The sequence below is a fragment of the Gymnoscopelus microlampas genome (genome assembly GCF_963454915.1).
Source record: "Gymnoscopelus microlampas genome assembly, chromosome: 8".
NCBI classification, from domain to species: Eukaryota; Metazoa; Chordata; class Actinopteri; order Myctophiformes; family Myctophidae; genus Gymnoscopelus; species Gymnoscopelus microlampas.
The window spans coordinates 32173921-32183495 of NC_139945.1; the positions used below are offsets into that span (position 1 = coordinate 32173921).

The 9575-nt window shown below is 40.7% G+C and overlaps 2 protein-coding genes across 2 annotated transcripts in view; both read right to left on the reverse strand.

Annotated features, from left to right (window-relative positions):
- The window catches only part of LOC311050175 (rhodopsin kinase grk7-b-like), a gene marked incomplete at its 5' end in the record, with an annotated part of 6553 nt that extends 1083 nt beyond the window's left edge, over positions 1 to 5470 (reverse strand). Inside the window, 4 exons of the mRNA XM_084064153.1 lie at positions 1 to 119; positions 1344 to 1615; positions 3508 to 3945; positions 4874 to 5470. The exon at positions 1 to 119 is cut by the window's left edge and continues 1083 nt beyond it. Coding sequence (XP_083920279.1) covers positions 1 to 119; positions 1344 to 1615; positions 3508 to 3945; positions 4874 to 5470 — 1426 coding nt within the window. The remainder of the gene's footprint in view (positions 120 to 1343; positions 1616 to 3507; positions 3946 to 4873) is intronic.
- Positions 5471 to 6806: 1336 nt separating this feature from the next.
- rnf7 (ring finger protein 7) lies at positions 6807 to 9234 on the reverse strand. The gene is made up of 3 exons (XM_084063946.1): positions 8997 to 9234; positions 8809 to 8856; positions 6807 to 7288 (listed from the first exon to the last, which is right to left on the reverse strand). Exons 1-3 carry the CDS (start codon positions 9163 to 9165, stop codon positions 7170 to 7172), a joined length of 336 nt encoding a protein of 111 aa, XP_083920072.1. The 5' UTR covers positions 9166 to 9234; the 3' UTR covers positions 6807 to 7169.
- Between the last annotated feature and the right edge of the window lie 341 nt (positions 9235 to 9575).

Genomic DNA, 9575 nt, shown 5'->3' on the forward strand with positions numbered 1-9575 from the left:
CTGTGTCCTTGGTGTAGACCACGTTGGAGTTGGGCACCCAGGGGGCCTCCACTAGGCCTGCCTCGAGACGAGGGAGGTTGATATTCCGGAAAAACTCGTGCTTCCGTGGGTCTTCACCCCTAAATGTCAGAAAGAGAGAGGTTGTGGTTTCTGTGAAATGGGATGTGATGACACATTGCATGACAAATTTTACATTAAAGAAATTGCCATAACAGAAAGATATTATCTGAAAGAATATAAGACAGAGACATCATCTGTGAACTGAAAACACTTCTGTTAAAATGCATCAAATGCAACAAAAATGGTATGGTCGTTCACAATTAACTGACAACAATTAGTATTATATATGTTATATATGTTGTTCAAGTTACCTTATATGACAGGGGTCTTCAACAGGGGGTCCGGGACCAGTAGGGGGTCCTCAGAGTTATTACAGGGGTCCGCCAAATGTTTGTGTGATATGATTCTTTTTTACATTAACCACTTGAACCCTAGCATCCCTTTTCTGAGGAGAACTTAAGCCAAAAATAGCAGATCTACAAGCTCACAACACCTCGCAGCGAGGCGTTGCGAGCTTGTAGATCGGCTATTTTTGGCAAAGAGTTATACTGTAGGTGTAGAGGGAAAAAAGAGCAGCAAAAGTGTATCTGAAACACAATTTTATACAATATAGAGGGGGTCCCTGCTTCATCTCTCTCTCAGCTAGGGGGTCCTTGGCCTGAAAACGTTGAAGACCCCTGTTATATGAAATCAATAGAGCACCTTCTTCAAGGAATACTTCTATCAATACTCAATTCAGTTTTTGTGCATGAAGGTCAGCGCCCCCTGGTGCAATCTTGTGCCTCAGCAATGTTTAGCAGGCACCAGCTGGAAGCACTATCAGCTGCTCAGGTCATTTTATGGCTAATAACCAGTAGTGGAAGAAGTACTGAAATGTTTTACTTGAGTAAAAGTATCAATACCACAATGTAGAAATACTCCATTACAAGTAAAAGTCTAGTATTCAGAATGTACTATATAGTATAGGGCTGAAGTGGTTAGTGTGTTTTGTAATAATAAACAAAATATACAAAGTAACTAGTAAAGTTTTCAAATATTTGTAGTGGAGTAAAAGTACAATATTTGCCTCTGAGGTGTAGTGGAGTAGAAGTAAAAGGACTGAAAATTGGAAATACTCCAGTAAAGTAAAAAATACCTCAAAATTGTACTTAAGTACAGTACTTGAGTAAATGTACAGTGCTTAGTTACTTTACACCACTGATAATAACTCCCACTGTTAGGTTTTCACCGAATATTCTGCCTCATTCACCCTTTAGTGGCATGTTTTCTTTTGTAATACGTACCTGCAACCAAGCCGGTGCTCAAGCCTCCTCCTGAGGAAAAGGCTAATGATATGCTTGGTGGGGGCGTCAAAGTTTTTGTGTTCAAACTTGCAGTCGTCCTCCAGAGTGCGGCGGTTCAGCTCCTCCATCAGCACCTTCTCCCTGAAGTCTTTAAAAGGCAAGCGGGCGGCCACCATCTCATAGATGCTGCAGCCCAGAGCCCACCAGTCCACCGATGTCCAGTAGCCCTCCTGCCTCAGGATCTCAGGAGCCATGTAACCATGTGTACCTGCCTAGAGAGAAACAAACAAACAACAGTGCAGGGTGAAGGAGGAGAACAGTACAAAATGGATCCACTTCTAGCGTAGTCAGTGTCACGAGCCCAGCCTGTTTTCCCACACTGTCTCCATGGTGTCCTTTCTGTGTGTGCTAATTATTATGTTCGGCATCAGCCCAGTGAAAGGAAGTAATGGCTGATTGCTGACAGGAAGAGGTGTGACACTGTCTCAAGGCCAAATTGATTTTTTATTCATTAAAAACAACGACGTTGCCTTAAGTGTGTCACACTATTATAATTTAGTCTGGAGCTCTCGTCAAGTTGTTTTGAGCATGAATTTTCTTTTCTCTCCATCTGATTACTCTGTAGCATACACCTGTGGGTAGCATACACCCATGATGCCTCTGGGATTGGTCTATCACTGTGCTTGCTTTGTACTGGGTATTTATTCTTTACTGGTACATTTTGTCTGTGGCCATGAATTTGGTTCTTTAGTTTGTTTCTGTTTACTATCCAGGTAGGTACTGCATGCAGTCATTAATACAAACCAAAGAAGAACAAGAACTATGTAACAACGGACAGTAGTAGTGTATGTCTGTCTGTCATTTAATGTCACTATGAATTGAGTACAAAGGACCCCAATGGAAACAAGCAAATGGCTTTCTTGTTTAAAAAAAAAATCCTATTAGCTGACCTTGTATTGAACTGTACTTTCATGTGCTTTTTTCAGCAAACCTGAAATAATGTATTCAATCGATCAAACATGACAAAACTAGTTAGGAATGAAGAAGAGAAGAAACTATGCAAGAGTCCTTTTCATCCACATTTAACACAGTCGGACATTCTCCTCCTATCGAAAATGCATCAGTTACAGATAAACCCTCATATCATTCACTGGTTCAGATGCTTTCTAATTGAGATACAACTTGAGAAAGCAAAACTCATGAAAGTGAAAGCAGTGAAAGTCCTCCTTGTTAACTACAGTAAATGTTGCTTCCCACAAGGCTTATAATCAGCTTATAGGTCTCCTTAACCTTTTGCCAGGATAAGGATGCTCAATGGCCATTGGTAAATGTTAAGATGATTTTACCCTATAGGGAGTGGCACAGACATGGTGTGACACTGTGGCATTGAACATTGTAGAGCTTTTGTGTTAATAATGTTTTCTAAAAGCTGTAGGGAGTATGTGGTCTTATGTTTTTACAATGTAAAATGTCGGTTGTATCCAGCTATATGCATGGTCATTGTTGTATGCAAACACATCTTATTTGTATGTACAGTACATTACTGACACACAACAAACAATAAATGCAGTTCCGTATTTTGGTTTTGACACACATACGCACACATTCACATACGCAGGCCTGCGGAAACACACACACACACACACACACACACACACACACACACACACACACACACACACACACACACACACACACACACACACACACACACACACACACACACACACACACACACACATTACTGGGTGAGGGCAAATTGGGTCCATCAGACATGTTATACTAAAACTACTTTGCTGTGTGATAAAAATAGAAATTTACATTTTCATAATTCTTGAAGAAAAGTCTCATTAGTTTTCAGTAAGGTGCTGATTGATTCCTTCACAAAATTAATTTAAGTGTGTGTGGCATAATCACCAAACCTTAACCACTTAATCTAATTTATACTTAACGTATATACCTGTACTACATTGACTGGAGTCCCCCAGGGGTCTATACTAGTCTATACTTACTTTTTGATTTCCTACAGCAAATCTCTTCGCCGAACATAGCTAATCTGCAAGTATAGATTGTAGATCTGCTATTTTGGCCCAAATGTTTGGCCAAGAAGAGGGAAGCTATGGTTCATCTGGTTTGGATCAGGCCTGCACACCTTCACACTTACCTTTTGGCAGATAGAATCTCCTCCCTGCTGCAACACAGCAAGCCCAAGGTCAGACAGCCTACACTGACCGTGGCTGTCCAGCAGCACGTTTTCAGGCTTCATATCGCGGTACACAATATCCATGGAGTGCAGGTGTAGGATTCCAGTGATGATCTGGCCAGTGTAGTAAACAACACGGTCCAAGCGGAGGCCCCTTTCCCCAAGGTCATAGATGTGGAACTTGAGATCTCCACCATTCATGAGGTTCATGACTAGACACACATGGGTATTGTTCTGGTAGGCATAGGCCAGTTTGACAACAAATAAACTGTTTACTTTCTCAAGAATCTGCTTCTCCGACAGGGCCATTCTCTCACTACATTTCGTCTTCAACTTTTTCTTCTCCAGTTTCTTGCAGGCATACATTTGACCTGTGTGCTTCACCTGGACAGCAGAGACCTAGGAAAAAATAAATAATGGAACTTTACCTTAGAGTGCATGGGCCATTAGTCTTTAACATTTACCGCCACTATAGGAAATAGCAGTGGCGGCCATTTTGTGGTGCCACAGATCGAAAGCCCATTCATTTCCCCCATCAAGATTTCTGAAAATATTTATATGAATTATTTTAAGCCTGGAACCAAGCCATCCTGGCCCCTGGTGAACTATGACCATAAAATGTTTGATTCTGTGTCAAAAGATATTTGAAAAACACAAAACAAAAAAGTGTATTTATAAAATATTTTATATAATATAATTAAACATTCATATATGTTTTGACACAGAATCAAATGTTTTGTGGTCATGATTCACCAGGAGCCTGGATGGCTTGGTTCCAGGTTTAAAATAATGAATATAAATATTTTTGGAAATCTCTATGGGACACATTTATGGGCTTTCGATCTGTGGCTTGAGTAAAAGCAGCATTACCACAATATAGAAATACTCTGTTACAAGTAAAGGGCCTGATGTCAACATTGTACTTGAGTAAAAGTACAAAAGTATTGGCATCAAAATATACTTATAGTACCAAAGTAAAATAGCAGATCTACAAGCTCGTGATATGACACGTTGTGATTGTAAAACGGCTATTTTCGAATAGACAAAGTATAAAATAGGGCTTAATGTATGTTTTATAATCATCTAAATGTACAAAGTAACTAGTAACTAAAGTTTTCAAATAATTGTAGTGGATTAAATAGTACAATATTTGCCTATGAGACGTATTGGACTAGAAGCATAAAGTATTGAAAAATGGAAATACTGAAGTAAAATAGAAGTACTTAATAACTGTTTAAGAACATGTTGTGCCAAAACACTTGTGTGTTTTATTATATCATCTCATCTCACTTTTAAATATATTATGATCTCTACAAAAAACACTTACCTCACCAAAGGCTCCCTTCCCCAAGGTCCTGAACTCATAAAAGTACCTGTCACTGATCATCTGCTGCTTCTCGTAGTCCTTCCACTGCAGGAACTTATCAAAAAAAGGACTCTTCTGGTACTCAGAGAAGGGCGTTTTTCTCAGGAAATTCCTGGTGGCCTCCCTCACCATGCTCATCATTACCTCTTCAAAGTCTTTGTCTGACACGACCTTGCATCTTTCAGCCACATCCCTGGTAAGGAAACACAGAAAGCTCTCCGAGTCAGCTTCACAGAACTTTGTTAGAATGTTCTGTCGGGCTCTGTTCTTGGCTCCAGTTTCTATCAAAGCCCAATCGCTCAGTTCCTTCAGGAAGTCAGCGGCTGCTGCATACTGTGGGTTGGATGCCATGAGAAACTGTCTGAATAACAATTTCCCAATAGGCTGTAGCTCACAGAGTGACTCATACCCTAATTTGCACATTGCTTCCCTGGTAGCAGAGGACCTTTGAGGCTTGGGCAGTACCAGACTGCATCTTCGTTTACTTAGCTCTGTGTAATCTCCTGCCTGGGCTTTCAGGTAGGCTGTATTGGCCACAAGATTGTCCAGTGACCCCATACCACTTCTGCTGAATTTATCATGAGTCACCCACAGAGAAGCTGCTCCTATTTGACTGAATCACCCAATTACTCTCCTCTCCAGGTTCCAGGCACAAGTTAACACCTCAGGCACCTGAGCCACTACCCTGGACAACGTCATGTCACGCCTCTTTTGGAATTAAAAATAGCATGATGGATTTGTCGTTAGTTAAGTGTCTTTGAGAGTGTATTTGTGGACAGTACTCAGGGAAAGCAACTTATGCTGTTTGAACATAAGAGGCTTTAGGCGTGCCTATTTTTAGAAAACACACCAAGTGCCTGTATGCTGCAACAGGACTGACAGCATGATACAATGAGGCAGCAGCAGGTACTAGTCTTAACACATGGTTGATTATAGCTTTCTGTGGCAATAATGAGCTAAAAGCCATTTTAAGGACGGTGTCTAGTTGAGGAGATTAAGCAGTCTTGGTAGAGCACACTGTACGTCTTATTGTGCATTACTGTACAGGAACAGAATGAAAACGTCATGACTGCAAACTTGCTATAATTGAACAAGCCAGAATAAAATACTTTTAAATGCATTCCTATTTACAGCAGCCAGCAACAGTCTGATGTTGGCTGCAGAGAGATTGACAGTGAGGCAACATTTGACCTCAAACACCACTTTGTAAAACAAACCAATTAGTCTCTGGGAAGTGTTAAGGATTTTGTCTATTTATGGGAAGTCTTCCTAGATATTGACTGAAGTCAGTGTTCATCCAACATCTCAAAAGGGTACTCTAAAAAGTAATCAAATACATGACTTTCTTCCACATTGCTCTAGACGTGCATATAGTACATTAGTCTACATACTATGCAGGGAACACTGCAAAGTCCTGGTCAATTTAGCCCTGGATAAATTAACACGTAGGATTTTATGGTGTATGTTTTTGGGGCGGTGTAACCGCCCCCTATAAGTGAGGTTTGGACACTGACCAATCCTGCACCGTGATTGGCCAATAGTCTACAACGCAGTAGACTATTGGCCAAGTCTACAACCCTAACCCTTCCACAGTCAATCCAGCATCCCTATTCTGGGGGAAACATTCGCCAAAAATAACCAATCTACAAGCTCAACGCCATTTTTGGCAAAGAATGCACCAAGTACAGTGCAACTCAGCTTCGTTTGAAAAAGAAAAGAGTAAAATGTCAAAAGACGCCAAACAGCCAACTACCAGCTCAGCTCCACTACTGCTTATCAGGCACAAATATGTATTATATTTGACATACCTCCTGAAACGAAATAAAACAGCACAATCACATGGCAAATAATCGATTAACAAAAAGCAAATAATAGATGAACAAATGTGCATATATTCAGTGCTAAAACAATTCTTTATTGTTTTTTAACAACCAGACATCTACTCAAGATGTTTTGGACATCACCACAAGCAAAAACACAAAGCTAGACTGGACCAAGCATTGCAACTAGGCTCAACCTCCTCTTCATAACTCTCCATCCATCATGATCAGGTCAAAGTCCTCATGTCCTGAATATTGTCCATTGTACTCCTGTGATATCAGAAGAATGACAACAGCATGCACTTGCACCTACAGTAGAAGCAGAGCTGGATGTATCAATTGCTCTGCACAGGGGATTACAGTGATCAGTGTCCACACTGTCATCACTATCAGATGCACAAATGGAGTGCGAGCAAGACATAGCCAAGAAGTAGGGCTCATTTGCCAATTCTCTGTACAACCCAGTCCTGCTGGCAAAGAGGACAGCGATTGTTCTGTTTCACCCACAGGGACATGCAGCAGTTATGAAAGGAGTGGTTGCATTCTCCCCATACCACTGTTGAGAGAGAGAGAGAGAGAGAGAGAGAGAGAGAGAGAGAGAGAGAGAGAGAGAGAGAGAGAGTGTGAGACATTAGCATGCAATTTATAGAACACAACAATGATAATGTGAGGTTCTTTATCACCTTGCATAGTTAATACAATGTAAAGCTATAAAACAAGTTTTTACTACTGTATCTTTGGGTCACAAGATATAATCAAAAGGCACACACATGTTCTCCTTTTAAATACACGCATTAACTAACATAACAACTAAATGTTTTAGTGGGCCTTTGTTTTTAGAGTTGCTTAAAACGGTAGTGCCCACTCTTCTACACCTCTTAAGTGCCCACTCTTCTCCACCTCTAAGTGCCCACTCTTCCAGGTGCCCACACTCGTCCAAGGTGCCCAGATTTCCCTAGTGCCCAGACTGTTTTGTTGTCCACCTATCCCGTTAAAGGCTAGGCTAAAGCACTCAGGTGGTCACCTACTGTACTTATGGTAGGGTAAGTGATTTTCTTTGGTTAAAATAAGTGTTAAATAGCTCTATATTCTGATAGTACTCATTGCTATAGAGTGTTTGTTCAGTAAAAGGAGTCTCCTTGTCTCTCCAGCTCTTTATAAAACAGAAAATGCATTTTTGTTTCAGTTTAATTTCCAATTGTATCCAATCAGGATAGAGAACTCAATCAGGATATAGATTAAACAAGTGAAATTGGAAGTGATGACACTAAGAAATGAGCAGGCAAAATTGGAACTGGAACACTATAAAAATGAAGCTTAAAAATGGGTACTTTCTCCTGATTGGCTGAGATTTTGACACCTACCGGAAAATGTATTTTCTGTTTATTAAAGAGCTGGAGAGACATGGAGACTCCTGTTACTGAACACACACTCTATAGCAATGATTACTATCAGAATATAGTGCTTTTAACAAAATATTTTTTGTTTTAACCAAAAAATATCACTTACCCTACCTTTAACACAGGACCCTGCTAGTGGTCAACACTGCAAGCTTCATCTACTAGCTAAGCTAGCTAGCCAACAGTGTTGCCAGGTCTGCTTATTATATGCGACTTTGGCTTGTTTTTCTGTAAAGGTGCTTGTAAATATTGGTGGTTGCGGTTTTTTGGCCTTGTTTCTTAAGTGTCGTTGCTTATTTTTGGGCTTGTTTCCTAATGTTGTTTAATCCAGTGGTTCTCAAACATTCATGGCAAAGACTCCCAAATTAATATGTATTTGTCTGCACCCCCATCTGAAAACATTGTATGCCAGGGAGCAGGGACCCCATACAACATTTGTGTTACTAAAACATTTTAAAAAGATTCCACATTTTCTTTAACATTTCTTTGAAAATAGCAGATCAACTTGTAGATCTGCTATTTTTCAAATAGCCGATGTATGTATGTTTAAAGGTCTCATGTAGCCTACAATATAGTTGCTTCTTTTTGCCTTGTTTTATTTCATAGCCTGGTTACTTATTTCTCTCAAGACCTAGCTTAGATGACAACCAAACATTTACGATGAACAAAGTCTTACCAACACAGTCCTCTTGTTTGTTTTCAGCCTGGCATCGGAGGCAGGCATCTGTAAACCAATGAAGACATTATTATTATTATCATTACAGTGAATCTGAACGCTGCTGGCTTATAATAAACGTTAGCAATGTTAGCATGTTAGCCGGGGGCTAGCATCACGAAGAAGCAGTCCCTGCTCATAGTTCTCACCCATGACTTGCACTCGACAAATGGCACAGGTGTCACACTCCACGTCCCAGCTCCACATGGCCACGGCGTTCCACTTCTTCAGGGAAAACATCTTGTCGCCGCCTGACTTGGAACCTGAAGAGGTGTTGTGAGAGTGGACTATACCCGGCTCCTCGCCCTCATGATCCATCTCTGCAGTCTGCTGGCTGCTACTTGGTTTGCTACTAGCCGCAGTAGCCGGTCCGAGCTAGGCTATCTACTAAACAAAATGGAAGCAGTTGTTGTCAAGCAGCGACGCCTTGCGGCTGCCCCAGGTATCAGCCCACCGTTGCCAGCTTCTGTGAGAGAAATTAGCAGCCAGGTCTACGAAAACAAGCCCAGACGAAGCAACTTATATAGGCTAAGCACTTAAACACTTTGGTTTATACAGTACATTGGCTCTTTGAAAATAGCCGATCTATAAGCTCACAATGCGTCGCATTCGCGATGCGTTGTGAGGTTGTAGATCTGTTTTTTTTTTTTATATCTTCAATGATTGATTGATTGATTGGTTGAATACTTTATTTAGAAGTTTGCAGAAAAAAGCACATGAAAGTACAG

What these genes read in the sequence shown, in the direction of transcription:
- rnf7 (XM_084063946.1), bottom strand. Translation starts at nt 9,165, where the DNA reads ATGGATCATGAGGGCGAGGAGCCGGGTATAGTCCACTCTCACAACACC. An exon ending in TTGTCGAGTGCAAGTCATGG is followed by an intron (nt 8,857 to 8,996) that starts GTGAGAACTATG and finishes ATTGGTTTACAG; the next exon opens with ATGCCTGCCTCCGATGCCAG. An exon ending in CAAACAAGAGGACTGTGTTG is followed by an intron (nt 7,289 to 8,808) that starts GTAAGACTTTGT and finishes CTCTCTCAACAG; the next exon opens with TGGTATGGGGAGAATGCAAC.